This window comes from Onthophagus taurus, chromosome 5, assembly GCF_036711975.1.
Source record: "Onthophagus taurus isolate NC chromosome 5, IU_Otau_3.0, whole genome shotgun sequence".
In the NCBI taxonomy this organism is placed as follows: Eukaryota; Metazoa; Arthropoda; class Insecta; order Coleoptera; family Scarabaeidae; genus Onthophagus; species Onthophagus taurus.
The window spans coordinates 2,403,574-2,421,686 of record NC_091970.1 but is presented as its reverse complement, the minus strand read 5'-3'; the positions used below and the strand labels follow the sequence as shown (position 1 = coordinate 2,421,686).

Genomic DNA, 18,113 nt, shown 5'->3' with positions numbered 1-18,113 from the left:
ATTTATAAACTTTTTAATTATTAACGTACTAAAAGGTTATGTGTCAAAAGTGACAAAATCAAACACCAACCTCAAAAAATAAAATAAATAAATAAGAAAAAATAGGAATTTTCATTAAAATTACTTATTAACTTGATTATTTATTTAAAAAAATATTTTGAATTATTAATTTAAAAAAATGTATTTATAGTTTATAATTAATTTTAGTTATTTTATTAAATTTTATTTATTTACAGTTGGCAACAAATTTAAGCAGCATCAAAAGTTAAACCGTTTAATATAATCAAAATAAATCAAGTTCATACGTTTAAGCTTAAAAAAAATCTTCAAAAAAGCTAATTAGTCATGTGAGTATTTTAAAAATTACAATATTACGTATAAAAATTAATTAAACGTGAAATATTTTAGGATTCTTCGAATTCGCACGAGTTTGACAGTTATAGGTTATGTTTACATGTTTCGAAATATAAAAGAATTAATATCTCGGCAACTAATTGAGATATCGGCATGGGATAAAAACCGATTCAAAGTAAGTAAATTGCCTTTTCGATTTCAATTTATACTTTTAATTAAAATTTGTTAATAAAATCTTACCACATAAAATTCCATCAACCAAATAGAGTTAAAATCCTCGCGATTTGAAACAATTTATTTAAAAACAAGTTTTGAACACTTATTTTAAACGTTTTCTAATAATAAATCTTTCAACATACCGAAAACAACAACACTTAACAATAAACATAATAATAAACCAGTAACCGTATCAAATAGTAGTTTATTGCACTTAACTCGACGGGCACACATAACTTCATCGCGCAACTTGTCTTTTAAAGTTTGGCAACGTTGTACGGAGGTTCTTAGTGGTTCTTAGCCATTCTTAGGCGTTCTTAGTCGAAAGCACGTGCAACTCAGATTTAAATTTATTGTGAAATGAATGTAGTTTTTAAAGGGTTTTTAAACCCTATTTATGACGTTTTTTACATCGTGCCCGATTATAATTCGGCGATAACCGAGTTATTTATTTTTGTTAGGTAAAAAGAATTTGTGCAACGTTGCTTTCTCTACTTCTCCTGAGCACAACGTTCTTCCCACGTTGCCGCGTCTAACAGCACTAAACAGACGTGTGTATAACGGCAGTGTCTCGAGGCACCAGTTCATTTGGTAGTTTTAAACGTTTTGTCCCCCTCTACAAATAGTTTTATGCCTATTGAAAGATTTTGCTTCATTGTTAAAGAAAAAGATACATTTTTTATGGGGGGGATTTTCCTTTTCTATCAATTGAAACTAATTTAATTAGTTAATTTTTTACGTGCGTGAAAAACGACCAAGTTTATTTTAAAAAAATAGTGTTTTCCTGCTGTCGCCTGATGAAAAACCGGTTTTATCGTTCGAGGGGGCAAAGTCAAGGTTCGAAAACCGATCATCGAAGATCGACACTGATCGACGACGACGAAAATCCTTGTTTCTTGAATCGTTTAAACAATTTTAAAATCCCCGTTGATACGCGACAATCTAAAAAGAGAACGGTTTTTATTTAGTATATATTATTAGGTGACCATGAAACGATTCCACGCAATTATGCGAGATAAAAATAACCTCAACTCGGATCTATTTGAATTTTATATCATTTCGAGATGAATCCTTCGTTTTATCGATAAATTTTATTTAAATATTAAAGAAAATTGCTATTTTAGGTTATGTCATATTTGACTTTGACACTTAAATAAATGATTCATCAAAATGTCAATAGATGGAGTTTCGATTTAAATTATTATTTAAATTATTGTTAAATTAATTAATCAACGAAACTAGTCATTTATTAATAAAAATACATTATTTTCTTATTTTTTTAAATTAATCTGAAGTAAATTCTTCTAAAATCTCGTTAATTTCTTCTTTTCTCTTCTTTGTTCTTTTAACTTATTCCGAATGTAAATTCTTCGAACATTAGATTCGCTATTTATGCTAGAAAATGACGTGTTACCTCGATAACATCCATAATCAGTGGTTGTTACAAAATCTCTGTTAGGATTCCTCCGCTTTTTATAAATTTCCCCAAATAATTTTTGAGTCACAATTGTAGGATTCTCTGAAAAGTCTTCCGAATAATTATTGCAATTCTTTTTTGGAAATATTTGGGAAGATTGCTCGTTATTAATAACCGGTGATTCTAATGAATCAAAAATCCACTTCGGCTTATTACAATTAGCACAAATTTCGCCATAAAAACGCGTCCCAAAAAACAATTTTTGATTCGTTTTGAACGTGTTTATTTGTGGAATGTGGATGATTTCAATTTGTGAATTATCCAAAACGGGTTGTTCCATCAAATTCTGAGGGTTTAACGTTGGATGTTGTTGGCAACTGCATTTTTTATTCGGTTTCATACAAACTCCACCCATTCAAAAATTCCATACAAGATTAAATTACTTTTATAATAAAGTTTTTTCACTAAAAATTTTGATTATTTATTACGTCAATTTGACAGAATCATGTTTGATATAGGCAACCCAATTTACGTCACACCTATTTTTTTTTTTTAATATTTATTTTTTTATCTAAAAAACTTTATTATCAACATCGCATAAAGATAATTATAAATAATGTTTTAAATGTTAAAGAAGCAATAAATAAAATTGAAATAATAAATTAAAAGCAATTATTATTAACAAAAAAAAAATAATGTACCAACGTAAAAATGTAAAACAATTAAATCACTAGATTTGCATCAACGGGAACAACAAAACAAACATTCCTTAATTTTCCGCCGTTTTTCTTCAATAATAACCACTTTTTATCGTTTAAACCCACCGAAACTTCTTTAAGTAAGTATTTTAAACAATTCTAAACTTGATTAATGTTTTTCCATGCATGAATTCACATAAAAATCGTGACTAATTTCAACATAGCATACCAACACAATTAGTAACACTACATTTACTGTTATTGTTACTTGTTACAGATTGGGAAAGGTAGACTACATCAAGGATATTTTAGAAAATCTTATGACGAGTTTTGTGAAGATGCCTACTCAATTAGACGACAGCAGCACCCCGGAAATTCGCGCAAAAATAGCTTACGATGGTGAAGTTCTTATAACGTATATTAACCCCAGTATTACCTTGGAGGAAATGTGCAAGGAAATGCGAGATACATGTAGGTTCACTCATGATCAAGATTTTACAATGAAATGGGTCGACGAAGACGGAGATCCTTGTATTATTTCAACTCAAATGGAACTTGACGAGGCTATTCGATTATACGAAATTAATAAGGACTCAGAGTTAACTATACATGGTAAGTTTTTGAAAGAATTAATATTCATCTCACAAAAACATTCTTGTAATACACCAGACGAATTGTAAAATCGTGTTCTGACCTAGTGAACTGAACAAAATTCGTCATTCAGCAATTAAGTTCGATTCTGTGTCTCTAAATTGATTCATAGAACGTTTTCATACGTTGAAAGACAACGAACGAGTTAAATTTTCGCGTCTAAAATAAAATTAAGTAGCAATAAAAGAAAAACAAGGGTTTTTAAGTGTAATTAAGGTGTTTATAAGCGCGTGAAGTGGATTATTTTTGATATCAAAAAGAGTTTTTTGGAACATGATTTTACTTGCAATTAGAGGTAAGTTATAAATCATTTTATGGTTTATTTACTGTTAATAAAACAGGTTTTTATTGATTAATCATTGAAAAGTTTTTAAAATATTTACATATGCTTTATGTAGCATTTGATTTTATCGTTTTGTATGAGTTCAAGGTTAATTATTTATTCTGTGTTTGAGTTTAAATTGAACTTCCAATTAAAACTAGACAAGGTCGCTTGTGGCTGAGGCATTAGAACCTAACCTGATAAAGAGTGCTCGTTTTTGTGGCTGAGGTAGCATAAATTTTTCACTTTTATTTAAATATTAAAGAAAATTACAACTTTAGGTTATGTCATATTTGACTTTGACACTTAAATATGTGATTCGTCAAAATGTCAATAGATGGAGTTTCGATTTAAATTATAAAAATTTTCGAGCCAAAATGGTTGGTTGACAACTTGTCACTGCATCTCACAACTTATTTACAAAAATATTACCGTCTTGTTGCCTTTGAAGTTACAAAATAGCAGTAAGAAGGACTTTCAACTCTTCAGAGTACCAGGAGAAAAAACTAAGAAATTTTGGAGTAATGTTATCAATAGAACGACATAATTTTAAATTTCCCGCTTGACTTTCGAGCCAAAATGGCTGCAAATCGCGGTACTTTGTAAATCTAGGGACTTTAAATTATAATTTAAATTAAAGAGGTTGTAGACGAGGTCGCTCGCGGCTTAGGCATTAGAATTTAAGTTTATTAAGAGATAGTAGATGTACTCGCTTTTGTGGCCGAGGTACCACAATATAAGCTTCTAAAGACGTGGAAGCCGAGGTCGCTTGCGGCCAAGGCATTAGAACATAAGCTGATAAGAGATAGTACATGTGCTCGCTTTTGCGGCCGAGGTACTACAATATAAGCTGATAAAAAGATAGTGAATGTGCTCGCTTTTGTGGCCGAGGCACTATAATTTAAGTTGTTAAAGAATGATTCTAGTTCTAGGTATAGTGTTAGTTCAAGTTTTACACTTGCACTGTCACTAGAACTAACATTAGATCTAGAACTGGTAACATTTGGGTTTAGCCAAATTAGCAATGGCGTAGACAATATTTTTGAAAAAGGGCTTTTAATTGCAGATAATGTTTAATTCTAAAGAAACTTTGACTCGCTATATCTCGTTAAGGAGGCATTTGCGACTCCATGTATATTAAGACTATTCGTCTTAATATTTCATGTATTATCTACTCTAGAAGTCTGTTTTTGAAGCGGTTTTTGAATCACTTGTAGAATTATTTGACATATTATGTCAAATTAATGTGAAGTTGGAACAAGTTTAACAGGGAATTTTATTATGTCATGTTTTGAAATCAACCTGTCATTTTGACGTTTGATTTTTCGTTATTCAAAAAGATAAATTTAGTTTTTAGCCTGAAAAGTACGTAATAAAGAAAACCAAATACATTAAATCTTTTTAAATAATAATCGGTATCGTTTTTCACATCAATAATTTCGAATCACCAATTATTTTATTCCCAATTGATAACCATAGAAAACTTGTTAATGATGTAGAAGTCAAGATCTCCTGGGAGTTTGTTGATTAATATCAATGAAGGCAGATAAACGATTGATGAATAAGAAAAAGTTGCGATGTAAATCGTCCCTCATCAAGATTAATTACAAATGAAACACAACGGATAAAAATAAAAAAAATGCTATAACTACGAAGATTATAAATTTCTGAAGTGAGTGTTAAATGAATAAATTTTAAAATAAAATTAAGATATTCTGTTAAGGCGCATGTGTGTGTTGATGCATCAAACTCCTCTTCTCATTCTTTTTTTGCTTTGGGGGGGTTGGTGGAGGCGTCGGCGTTTATATATCGATTTTAACGGCGGCGGCGCGAACGTCGCGACGCCCCCCTCGGTACAACATTGCCAGACTTTGACAACAGACGTCGAGGAAAGATTCACGACGACATCAAAAAGAAATTATTTCCAACCGAGCCTTCCCCCAGATTTTAAGATTTTCTTTAATCCCGATCATGTAAAAAAAGGAGGAAAAGTGCAGTGACGACAGTGATTGTTTTAAGTGATGTTTTAATATTTGTGAAAATTATAAATGGTGGAGAAACGTAGGATTCTGAGTCAATTTGTTGATTTAATCTTGAAGATTTAGATGTGATGATATTTGAAATAATTTGGGTTTAAGAAAAGGAGAGAAATTGAAATAAGGTAGATTTTTTTAAATTTTTGGGTGGTTTTTTGAAATGAAACGATTTTTTTTTGGTTGGAAAAGAAAAATAGAGGTGTTTTCTTTGAGATGATAGATCGATTATCCCATTCGGGTGTTAATATCGCTCGACTGCGGAAAAGATTTTTTGGATAACGGCCAAATTGGAACGACCGGAACTGGGGCAAACGAATTTTTTTTATTTTTGATAAAGTTTTCTAAAAAAAAACCCACCCAATTTTTTTAAATTTATTAATGTGTCATATTTTTTAGAATTATTTTTTTTGATTCTTAAACAAAAATAATTACAAGACAAAATATGGCTTGGGGATATTGGAGCGCAACAACCGTTTCCGATCGTGGTCGTAGTCCCAGACGGAATCAAAACGGCGGATCAACCGTTCAGCAACAACAACAACAATCAATCCCTGTTACCATCGAAGACAGACAACCTTCAGTTAGTACTAGTTTCTCAACTTCAACCGTAACCTCAAACAATAACGCGCAACAACAGCAACAATCAGAAATCACGGAATTTGATGTGGTTCCGGGGACGTTTTCGCGAAGACCCTCGTTGGATTTAAGCATAGGGATGGTTCCGCAAGGATCTTTAGCCGGGATTGTGTGTGCGGCTCACGGATCTCGACATCAAGGTGGGACTTTATCCGCCGGAAATACTTTAACGCGCATGGGGAGTCGACACACAGCTGTTAGCGTCGAATACGCGGTCCCGCATCATTTACATCATCATCATTCCACTTATTTTGATTATCATATCCAACAGCAGTTATCGTTTTCTGATGATGATTCTAGTTCGGAACCTGGATACGCTACAGGTACTAAATAATTATAATTATTATTTTTAAATAACCAATTCAACGTGTATCTAATAAATAAAGTGATAAGAAATAATCTTATCTGGATAATAAACGAGAGAGATTGCACGCTAGGATTATATTTTGGTAAGGTGGATCCAGTTCGAAAACGACCTCTAAACCGTAATTGTGTTAGTTGAAAGTTTTATTTCTCCACAAAAGAAATGAGATTATTTGGTTTTTCTATTTATTGTGTGTTTGAATTGAGAGGAAACATTAAAAAATGGAACTCGTTATAAAGTTAAATTATTAAATTACTAATGTTTTGCGATTGTTGTTGTAATAAATTTTTCATGATGAGTATTTGGAATGATTTGTGCGAGGCGGCCGTCATGTACGGTTATCACCCAGCTATCGCTTTCGATGTCACATCTGTGTTTCAAAGCTTTCCTAGAGGTGAGACGAATTAAAAAATAATTAGGATACATTAACACAGTTACATAAAAAACGATTTCACGAAATCAAAAAGCTTTTTATCTTAAATACCCCATATCATCATTATCTTAAAACAAAAACGATTAACGATGAGTTTAAAAATAAATAAAACCCATTGAAATTAGAAAAATGTTTCTTGCTTTACGTCCATGTAAGTAATTTATTTTTAAATTCATTCTTAATTATTTCGTTTTAATTTTTTTTGTTGTATTGTAGTAGTATTAATTTTTGAATTACGTAAAAGATAACACGCCTCTTCAAAAATATGTTTTGATAAAAAAATTCCTTACTATTAATTTTGTGATAAAAAAAATCTTTCTAAATAAATTTGTAATATTGCGAGATATTTTTTATAAAATTTAAGGTGGCGGAAAATAAATGATTCATAAATATTGAGGTTGATTATTAAAAATCGAGTAAAATGAGTCCAAACGCGTTTCGGTCGAGATATCTTTATTTTTATAAAATCAAGATGGCCGAAAACAAAACACTAATAAATTGTACCATCTATGTTTTTAAAAAAAAAAGTTGATTAGTTTTGTAAATAACTCTAAAACGATGCGTCTAATCAAAAATTTCTAAGAGTAAAAATCATTTTAAAATGAAATGGGCTTTTAGAATCAGTTGGAACATTTAAGGTTTTAAGTTTTAAGGAAATAACTTTTGTGAACATCCTGTATGTAACATAGCATTGATCCTGTGGTTTATTTTCAAAAGTGATTTTAAACGATTTCTCATGATAACATTGCATTATTTGCCAAATTTTATCTTTTTAATACAATCCATATTGAAAATATTTAAGAAAATGTTTGAAAATTTCTTAACTTTGAAGAAACGTCATCATTATGCCATTAATTAAAAATATGCCACGACTTACAGAAACACCTGTATATTACTTTTACATATATATTCAAAAAGTTAAACTAGAATAAAAACATTACTTTAAACATAAATTATTGATCGGAACAATTACAAATTTACCTTGAAATTGTTAAAAATTAATTTTCATTTTGAGGTTGTTTGTTTTAGATGTCAATTTGACAGTTTCAACAAAACAAGGTTGTTTCATTAATTCTATAGTATTACTTTTATATTTACATTCAAAACGTCAAACTAGAATAAAAACATTAATTTAAACATGAATTGTTGATCAGAACAATTAAAAACTTACCTTGAAATAATTAAAAAGTAAAAATTAATTTTCATTTTGAGGTTATGTTTGTTTTTAGATGTCAATTTGACAGTTTTAACCTTTCAACAAAACAAGGTTATTTCATTAATTCTACATTACTTTTATATTTACATTCAAAAAGTCAAACATTAACTTGATTAATTTAAACATGAATTATTGATTGGAATAATTAAAAACTTACCTTGAAATTGTTAAAAAGTAAAAATTAATTTTCATTTTGAGGTTGTTTGTTTTAGATGTCAATTTGACAGTTTCAACAAAACAAGGTTGTTTCATTAATTCTATAGTATTACTTTTATATTTACATTCAAAACGTCAAACTAGAATAAAAACATTAATTTAAACATGAATTGTTGATCAGAACAATTAAAAACTTACCTTGAAATAGTTAAAAAGTAAAAATTAATTTTCATTTTGAGGTTATGTTTGTTTTTAGATGTCAATTTGACAGTTTTAACCTTTCAACAAAACAAGGTTATTTCATTAATTCTACATTACTTTTATGTTTACATTCAAAAAGTCAAACATTAACTTGATTAATTTATTGAATGGAATAATTAAAAACTTACCTTGAAATTGTTAAAAAGTAAAAATTAATTTTCATTTTGAGGTTATGTTCGTTTTTAGATGTCAAACTAGAATAAAAACATTAATTTAAACATGAATTATTGATCAAAACAGTTTAAAACTTACCTTAAAATTGTTAAAAATTATTTATTTTGAGGTTATGATTTTGTTAAATCAAGAATATTATTTATTTTTATAAATTTTAATAGTAATTTTTTTAATTCGATCAAAACTAACATAAAAACGTTATTTTCGATAAAAGACGATGATTAGAATGATTAAAAACTTAATAAACCGTTATCAATTATCAACGCGAAATTGACAACTCAGCACTTTGACGTTTAAACGTCAAATGAGAAGATTTTCTTGGTTGCCCGGGGTAACGTATAAAAAGTTAATTTAAATTACAGTGAAATTTCCCTAATTTAAACTTTTATATTTCGAATTATTCTCTAAATCGAATAATTTTCGTAAGCTCAAGCGTTTCACCAGGTTTCAAATGTATTTTTATGTCTCTACGTCGAATTTGACTAATTCTAGCCGCCTTAAGAGACGTAGGGCTGTTAGTTTTCGTTTTATACTAGCACTGCTACTATGTAACACTATACCTAGAACTAGAAACATTTGAGTTTAGCTCTGTGTCTCTTAAGACGGCTAAACTCGAATGATTCTAGTTTTTGGTGTAGCGCTGTATAACAATTAAAACTAGAATTAACACTAGACCTAGAAATAGAAAGACTCGGGTTTAGTGTTAGTTCTAGTTTTACACTAGTACTGTTATTATGTAATGTTGTTAACAGTGCAAGTATGAAACTAGAACTAACACTATACCTAGAACTAGAATCATTCGGGTTTAGCCGTCTTTAGAGACGTGCGGCTAAACCCAAAGGATTCTAGTGCTAGGTATAGTGTTACTTCTACACAGTAAAAGTGCTAATGTAAAATTAGAACTAACACTAGACTTAGAACTAGAAACTAGAAAACTAGAACTAAAATGTTTCTAGTTCTGGGTTTAGTGTGACTTCTAGTTTTAATTATTATCCAGTGCTAGATTGTTGTATATTTTTATTGAAGTAATTGAAAGGTTAAAATTTAACCTTTATGTATATTTAATATACATATTAGAAAAGACAATTTCTAATTATTTTCTTTAGAGCTATAATTCAACTAAGTTTTCTTAGCGATTTGAGTTAGGGAAATTTCACTGCATTTTTAATTCAATTTACTAAAAAGTAATGATTCAGAAATTGATTTTTTTTAACCTATAAGATAAGCGTGTAAAAGATTAGATTAAGAATTTAACCGAAATTACATATTGTTTTGCTTCGTTTTGTACACATTCTGAAACATTTTTGTAGTCCCATTTTATTTATTTATTTATTTATTCGATTTCTCGAGGAACCATGCCCAACGCCCGTTATTTATTTCGCTGTTTTTGTTCCCCAGTTTTTCCAAATGTACCATCGCAACCGGGAATGCCATGCCAAGGAGAAGACAGTAAGTTTTTCCCATTCATTTTCATTTCAATTTTAATTTATTGCAATACACCTTTAATTTTTCTCACTAGAATTTTATTTATCACAGTTTATTTTGCAACAAATTTCAAATTAAACCAAACGATTCAAACAGGTTGTTTTTTATGTAAACTCGTTTTTAAACTCGATTCAGTTAAACGTCTTCATTCAACTCGATAACTCTGTATAATTGACCAAGTGCTTAACGCATTTTTAAATAATGATTATTATTTTTAATTATGTTAAGATACGAAAAGATATATTATAAAGATGATGTTGCAAGTTGTGTATAAAATTTTTTGTAGGTTATAATTGATTTAAATTATTTTATTTAATTTGTTTTAATCTTAAAGGGAGTATCTATAGGAGAGGAGCTAGAAGGTGGAGGAAATTGTATAGGGTTAACGGGCATATTTTCCAAGCGAAAAGATTCAACCGGGTAATTATAATTTATTTTAATAACATTAAGAATTAATCAAATTAATTTATGTTTTAGAAAGCTTTTTGTGCTTATTGCCACGATCGCATTTGGGGGTTAGGCCGGCAAGGATTTAAGTGCATTCAATGTAAACTTCTCGTCCACAAGAAGTGCCATAAGCTCGTTCATATCGCGTGCACGAACGAGCACGTTGAGCAAATCGTGCAGGAGGAGCAAAACGGTGAGAGTCAAGTTGCCAATCGGTTCCCAAGCGGCCGATTTGACCGAAACTCCATTAGGAATTGCCAAGAACCACCCCCCGACGTCACAGGTTAATATCCCAATTAATTCAACACCCCAAAGTTAATTTCTAATGTCTTTAGGTGAATCAGTTCCTGTTGAAGACCCCGAAAAGCCCCAAACGACTGATAACACATTAGAACCCGGCTCAGAGCGTCAATATTCCCTAAACGATTTTGAATTAATTCGCGTAATCGGACGAGGTTCTTACGCGAAAGTTTTGATGGTCGAGTTGAAAAAAACGAAACGGATTTATGCGATGAAAGTGATTAAAAAGGCTTTGGTTACGGATGATGAGGACATCGATTGGGTGCAAACTGAAAAGCACGTTTTTGAGACAGCCTCAAACCACCCGTTCCTCGTCGGGTTACACTCCTGCTTCCAAACTCCATCGCGGCTCTTCTTCGTCATCGAATTCGTCCGCGGTGGCGATTTAATGTTTCACATGCAGCGACAAAGGCGGTTACCCGAAGAGCACGCGAGGTTCTACGCCGCTGAAATCTCTTTGGCTCTACATTTTTTGCACAGCAAAGGAATAATTTACCGCGATTTAAAGTTGGATAATGTTTTGTTGGATCATGAGGGTCATATTAAGCTTACCGATTACGGGATGTGCAAAGAAGGCATCCGGCACGGTGATACCACCTCGACGTTTTGTGGCACCCCTAATTATATCGCGCCGGAGATTTTGAGAGGCGAAGATTACGGGTTTTCGGTTGATTGGTGGGCGTTGGGGGTTTTGCTGTATGAGATGTTGGCGGGGAGATCTCCGTTTGATATCGCCGGGGCTTCTGAGAATCCGGATCAAAACACCGAGGATTACTTGTTCCAGGTTATTTTGGAGAAAACGATTCGTATCCCGAGATCTTTAAGTGTTAAAGCGGCGAATGTTTTAAAAAGCTTTTTGAACAAGAATCCGGCGGATCGATTGGGTTGTCACGGAACCGATTCGTTCTCTGAGATCACAGGGCATCAATTTTTCAAAAGTATCGATTGGGATATGCTCGAACAAAAGCAGGTTCCTCCGCCATACAAGCCCCGCTTGGATTCTGATAGGGATTTGGCCAATTTCCCCCCGGAATTTACAGACGAACCCGTTCATTTAACTCCTGATGATCCGTAAGACAACTTTAAATTTAATTAATAAATTATTTTGTCCATAACTACCTTATAATATTTGTATATAGTGAATAATAGCGGTGAATAATCATTATTCAAGGGTTATCAACTTGACAGATTCAATAATTATTTGAAACGTCAAAATTTCAAAAAACGTCCATTTAATTTAATTTTTTAGTATTTTCTAAAGGTTTGACATTAAAAAAACGTAAACAAATTCCTTTTTTTTATGATTTAAGCATAAATTAATTAATTTTCGTAAAAAAAACATGACGTTTCATAAAATTGACATTTAATTTTGACAAATTATTGTGAAGTTGGTTACATTGAATTTGTATCACATTGACGTTTAACTTTATTCAAAAATTTATTTAAAAAAATGAGTTTTAAAGGATAGTCATTTTTCACAGAGTGAAAAATAGCGGTAAATAAACCTTATTCACTGATAATCAACTCTACAGACTAATAATTATTTGAAACGTCAAAATTTCAAAAAAAGGCAATTTAATTTAATTTTTTTAGGTTTGACATTAAAAAACCATAAAGAAATTCCTTCTTTCGTATGATGTAAGCATAAATTAATTAATTTTAGTAAAAAAACATGACGTTTCATAAAATTAACATTTAATTTTGACAAATTGTTGTGAAGTTGGTTACACTTGGTAACATTAAATTTGTATCACATTGACGTTTAACTTTAATCAAAAATTTATTTAAAAAAATGAGTTTTAAAGGATAGTCATTTTTCACAGAGTGAAAAATAGCGGTAAATAATCCTTATTTACTGATAATCAACTCTACAGACTAATAATTATTTGAAACGTCAAAATTTCAAAAAAAGGCAATTTAATTTAATTTTTTTAGGTTTGACATTAAAGAAGCATAAAGAAATTCCTTTTTTCGTATGATGTAAGCATAAATTAATTAATTTTAGTAAAAAAACATGACGTTTCATAAAATTGACATTTAATTTTGACAAATTATTGTGAAGTTGGTTACAGTTGGTAGCATTAAATTTGTATCACATTGACGTTTAACTTTATTCAAAAATTTATTTAAAAAAATGAGTTTTAAAGGATAGTCATTTTTCACAGAGTGAAAAATAACGGTAAATAATCCTTATTCATAAAAACGTAGGAAAAGTAAAAAACTTTTTTGAGAAATAATAATAAAATGTTTAATTTTATCAAGTATACATGTTTCGAAACTAATGTTTCATCTTCAGTACCTAAATTTAAAAGAAAATAAGAAACAATTAACAAATGTTAAACGGAACGTGTTAATACGGTAGGAGAAATCGGACTTTGAAAAAGTGAACTTACTTGGATTAATATACAATAAATGGAAAAATTATTAGGTAGTAGGTGGGGTTTAAAAATATATCAAGATATCCTTCTACTTTTCAACAGATAAAAAATTATCATAAATAATTTTTAAAAAATTATAAACAAAAAACCCTTTCAACAATCTAGTCAATCTTGGAATACAAACATACAATAGGGGTGTGGTTTAAAAACGTTTTATGTCGGTACACGTACGGAATACAGAATGATGAAAAATTCTTTGAAGTAATCAGTTAAAATTTATGGTATAGGCGGGTGTATTTGTTATCTAATAATTCATTTAATAGAACATTGGTGTTATCCTTGGAATGTTTATAGATCTCATATTCTTCCAGTAAGTCCAACTTCAAAGATTTAGGTTGGTGATGAATGAGTTCTGTATTGTTAAGATTTATTTTATGATTAGTTTCATTAATATGTTTGAAAATCGCGGAATTTTTATCTTTATTATGTTCTTTGAAGCGTGTTAATAAATTTCTCCCTGTTTGACCTATATAAATTTTGTTACACTCACTACAGGAAATTTTGTAAACTCCATTGAGTAAGTGAAAATGAAATTTGTGTTTATTATTGACGAGGATATTGGAAATTTTAGTGTTGTTTTTAGTGGCTATGTATATGTTATGTTTTTTAGTTATGTGGTGTAATTGATTGATTATGGGGTTGTACTTAGATAAAGAAATATATTTAGGTGGCAGTTTGTAGTGAGGATAAATGAATGAGATGATTTTATTGTTATGTACTTTGTAGAAGATGGTTTGCATGTCTTTAATGTTATAACCGTTATTTAAGCCTATTTTTATGATATTACAAATTTCCGAATTGAAATTTTCAGTGTTGAGGGGTGTGTTGATGGCTCTGTTGAATAGGAATCTAAACGCAGCCTCTTTATATTTGATATTAGATTCCTATTCAACAGAGCCATCAACACACCCCTCAACACTGAAAATTTCAATTCGGAAATTTGTAATATCATAAAAATAGGCTTAAATAACGGTTATAACATTAAAGACATGCAAACCATCTTCTACAAAGTACATAACAATAAAATCATCTCATTCATTTATCCTCACTACAAACTGCCACCTAAATATATTTCTTTATCTAAGTACAACCCCATAATCAATCAATTACACCACATAACTAAAAAACATAACATATACATAGCCACTAAAAACAACACTAAAATTTCCAATATCCTCGTCAATAATAAACACAAATTTCATTTTCACTTACTCAATGGAGTTTACAAAATTTCCTGTAGTGAGTGTAACAAAATTTATATAGGTCAAACAGGGAGAAATTTATTAACACGCTTCAAAGAACATAATAAAGATAAAAATTCCGCGATTTTCAAACATATTAATGAAACTAATCATAAAATAAATCTTAACAATACAGAACTCATTCATCACCAACCTAAATCTTTGAAGTTGGACTTACTGGAAGAATATGAGATCTATAAACATTCCAAGGATAACACCAATGTTCTATTAAATGAATTATTAGATAACAAATACACCCGCCTATACCATAAATTTTAACTGATTACTTCAAAGAATTTTTCATCATTCTGTATTCCGTACGTGTACCGACATAAAACGTTTTTAAACCACACCCCTATTGTATGTTTGTATTCCAAGATTGACTAGATTGTTGAAAGGGTTTTTTGTTTATAATTTTTTAAAAATTATTTATGATAATTTTTTATCTGTTGAAAAGTAGAAGGATATCTTGATATATTTTTAAACCCCACCTACTACCTAATAATTTTTCCATTTATTGTATATTAATCCAAGTAAGTTCACTTTTTCAAAGTCCGATTTCTCCTACCGTATTAACACGTTCCGTTTAACATTTGTTAATTGTTTCTTATTTTCTTTTAAATTTAGGTACTGAAGATGAAACATTAGTTTCGAAACATGTATACTTGATAAAATTAAACATTTTATTATTATTTCTCAAAAAAGTTTTTTACTTTTCCTACGTTTTTATTTATTACTAGAGAAATATGGAGAATTTCATCCCATTTAATCCTTATTCACTGATAATCAACTCTACAGACCAATAATTATTTGAAACGTCAAAATTTCAAAAAAAGGCAATTTAATTTAATTTTTTTAGGTTTGACATTAAAAAAGCATAAAGAAATTCCTTTTTTCGTATGATGTAAGCATAAATTAATTAATTTTAGTAAAAAAACATGACGTTTCATAAAATTGACATTTAATTTTGACAAATTATTATGAAGTTGGTTACAGTTGGTAACATTGAATTTGTATCACATTGACGTTTAACTTTATTCAAAAATTTATTTAAAAAAATGAGTTTTAAAGGATAGCCATTTTTCACAGAGTGAAAAATAGCGGTAAATAATCCTTATTCACTGATAATCAACTCTACAGACTAATAATTATTTGAAACGTCAAAATTTCAAAAAAAGGCAATTTAATTTAATTTTTTTAGGTTTGACATTAAAAAAGCATAAAGAAATTCCTTTTTTCGTATGATGTAAGCATAAATTAATTAATTTTAGTAAAAAAACATGACGTTTCATAAAATTGACATTTAATTTTGACAAATTATTATGAAGTTGGTTACAGTTGGTAACATTGAATTTGTATCACATTGACGTTTAACTTTATTCAAAAATTTATTTAAAAATATGAGTTTTAAAGGATAGCCATTTTTCACAGAGTGAAAAATAGCGGTAAATAATCCTTATTCACTGATAATCAACTCTACAGACTAATAATTATTTGAAACGTCAAAATTTCAAAAAAAGGCAATTTAATTTAATTTTTTTAGGTTTGACATTAAAGAAGCATAAAGAAATTCCTTTTTTCGTATGATGTAAGCATAAATTAATTAATTTTAGTAAAAAAACATGACGTTTCATAAAATTAACATTTAATTTTGACAAATTGTTGTGAAGTTGGTTACACTTGGTAACATTAAATTTGTATCACATTGACGTTTAACTTTATTCAAAAATTTATTTAATAAAATTAGCTAAAAAGGGTTGACATTAAAAAAACGTAAACGAATTCTCTTTTTCGTATGATTTAAGCATAAATTATTTTCGTTTCATAAAATTAACAATTAATTTTGACAAATCGTTGTGAAGTTGGTTACAGATGGTAAAATTGAATTTGTGTCACATTGACGTTTACACTTTATTTAAAAAAATAAATTTATTGAATCAATTTTAGCAGTAGTCGTGGACAAAGTATAGTATTCTTTATTGTAGTATAATATTCTATATTTTGGCTTGTTTTAGGAGGGTGATTGAGAAGATTGATCAATCTGAATTTGAAGGGTTTGAGTACGTGAATCCGTTGTTGATGTCGCTGGAGGATTGTGTGTGACACAAAGTAACCTGCGAATTCCACCCGGATAACATTCCCCCGGCGCCTCCGCTGCCGCGGTATCCACCACCATGTTTCCCCCCACCTCCACCCCCCGTATTTATGGTTCCACACCATCACTTAACGGAATTGGAGGATGATTACGACCTCATGGAGGTGGATATTCGACCTCCCCCGCCCAACAAATCAATTTTGCAGAACATTTTTTGCCTCCCCCTCAATTAACCACCTTATTATTCTTAAAAATTTTCGGAATTGAGTTTTTGTTTCAATTATTTCAATTTAGGGCAGCTAGGCTTAAAAAAGTACCTACTTAAATGCTAAGTATTAAAAGAAAAACTTGTTGACTGTTAACCTTGATTTTCTTCCTGATTAAAACAATGTATTAAAAGAAATTCGTATTAATAATTATATTAACGATTAAAAAGAAATTAGTAATAATAAGCAAATACATACTGTATATTCTAAAAAAAATTTTAAGGGAGTTTTTGAGAAAAATTAGATTTTTTGCACTTGTAGTAACGATGTTGCTGTATTTGAGAGCAAATCCAATCCCGCGATAAAAAGCAACGAGGCGCAAAGTGGGTTTTAACGCAAAATAACAATCTTAAAAAAAGTTTAAAAAATTATATTATTAATCGTAACTTCCAGAAAGAGAGAAAATGTGAAAAAAAGATTATCATGTGATATATCTCCACTAATAATCGATTAAAAGATGTTTTAATTCCGTATTTATTAGTTAATTTACATTTATACAAAGTTAAATAAAAAGTGGGCGACTGAAAAGTGATTTTGTATGATGATTAAAACTAAAAAAATAACGATAAAGGGGAAAGAAACTATATAAACCGTAGGATTAAGAATTTTCGGACGGTGGGCGTAACTTAATAATTATAAAAATAATTTTCGTTTTTGATAATAAGCGAATACTTTGTTAAAAAAAAAAACATATATACATAGTATTATAATTAAGAAAGTAACGTTATTTAGTATTAAAAATTAATGAATCGAAATCAATTGGTATTGTTAACGTTTACTGGCGAAACGGCACATTCCATTCTATTTAGATATTTTTTTTAAACAATTTAATTTAAACGATATATTATTATTATTATTCTCTTCTGACTTGTGTTTATTTATATACGAATAAAGCGTTTAAATAAAA

At 29.6% G+C, this 18,113-nt stretch overlaps 2 protein-coding genes across 8 annotated transcripts in view; one reads left to right on the top strand and one right to left on the bottom strand.

The window, feature by feature from the left end:
* Nucleotides 1-1,108, bottom strand: part of LOC111426555 (cGMP-dependent protein kinase for) — a 23,400-nt gene extending 22,292 nt beyond the window's left edge. For both annotated transcript variants that reach the window (XM_023061137.2, XM_071195671.1), the window contains exon 1: nucleotides 595-1,108. The gene's annotated coding sequence lies outside the window, so the exon portion shown is untranslated. The remainder of the gene's footprint in view (nucleotides 1-594) is intronic.
* On the top strand, nucleotides 418-18,113 carry LOC111426556 (protein kinase C iota type). 6 transcript variants are annotated; one of them, XM_071195673.1, is made up of 7 exons: nucleotides 418-529; nucleotides 2,963-3,297; nucleotides 10,333-10,383; nucleotides 10,754-10,839; nucleotides 10,897-11,149; nucleotides 11,202-12,237; nucleotides 16,861-18,113. In XM_071195673.1, the coding sequence occupies exons 2-7, from the start codon at nucleotides 3,006-3,008 to the stop codon at nucleotides 16,946-16,948; spliced, it is 1,806 nt and encodes a 601-aa protein (XP_071051774.1). In that variant the 5' UTR covers nucleotides 418-529; nucleotides 2,963-3,005; the 3' UTR covers nucleotides 16,949-18,113. The 6 variants fall into 6 exon arrangements, with proteins under 6 accessions (XP_071051774.1, XP_022916909.1, XP_022916911.1 ...); XM_023061141.2 differs by lacking the exon at nucleotides 418-529 and adding an exon at nucleotides 2,713-2,825; XM_023061140.2 differs by lacking the exons at nucleotides 418-529; nucleotides 2,963-3,297 and adding exons at nucleotides 5,526-5,819; nucleotides 6,130-6,653.

Coding starts and splice junctions, on each gene's coding strand:
- LOC111426556 (XM_023061140.2), top strand. CDS start 6,137: ATGGCTTGGGGATATTGGAGCGCAACAACCGTTTCCGATCGTGGTCGT. Junction 10,840..10,896: donor AAGCGAAAAGATTCAACCGG/GTAATTATAATT, acceptor TTTATGTTTTAG/AAAGCTTTTTGTGCTTATTG. Junction 11,150..11,201: donor ACCACCCCCCGACGTCACAG/GTTAATATCCCA, acceptor TAATGTCTTTAG/GTGAATCAGTTCCTGTTGAA.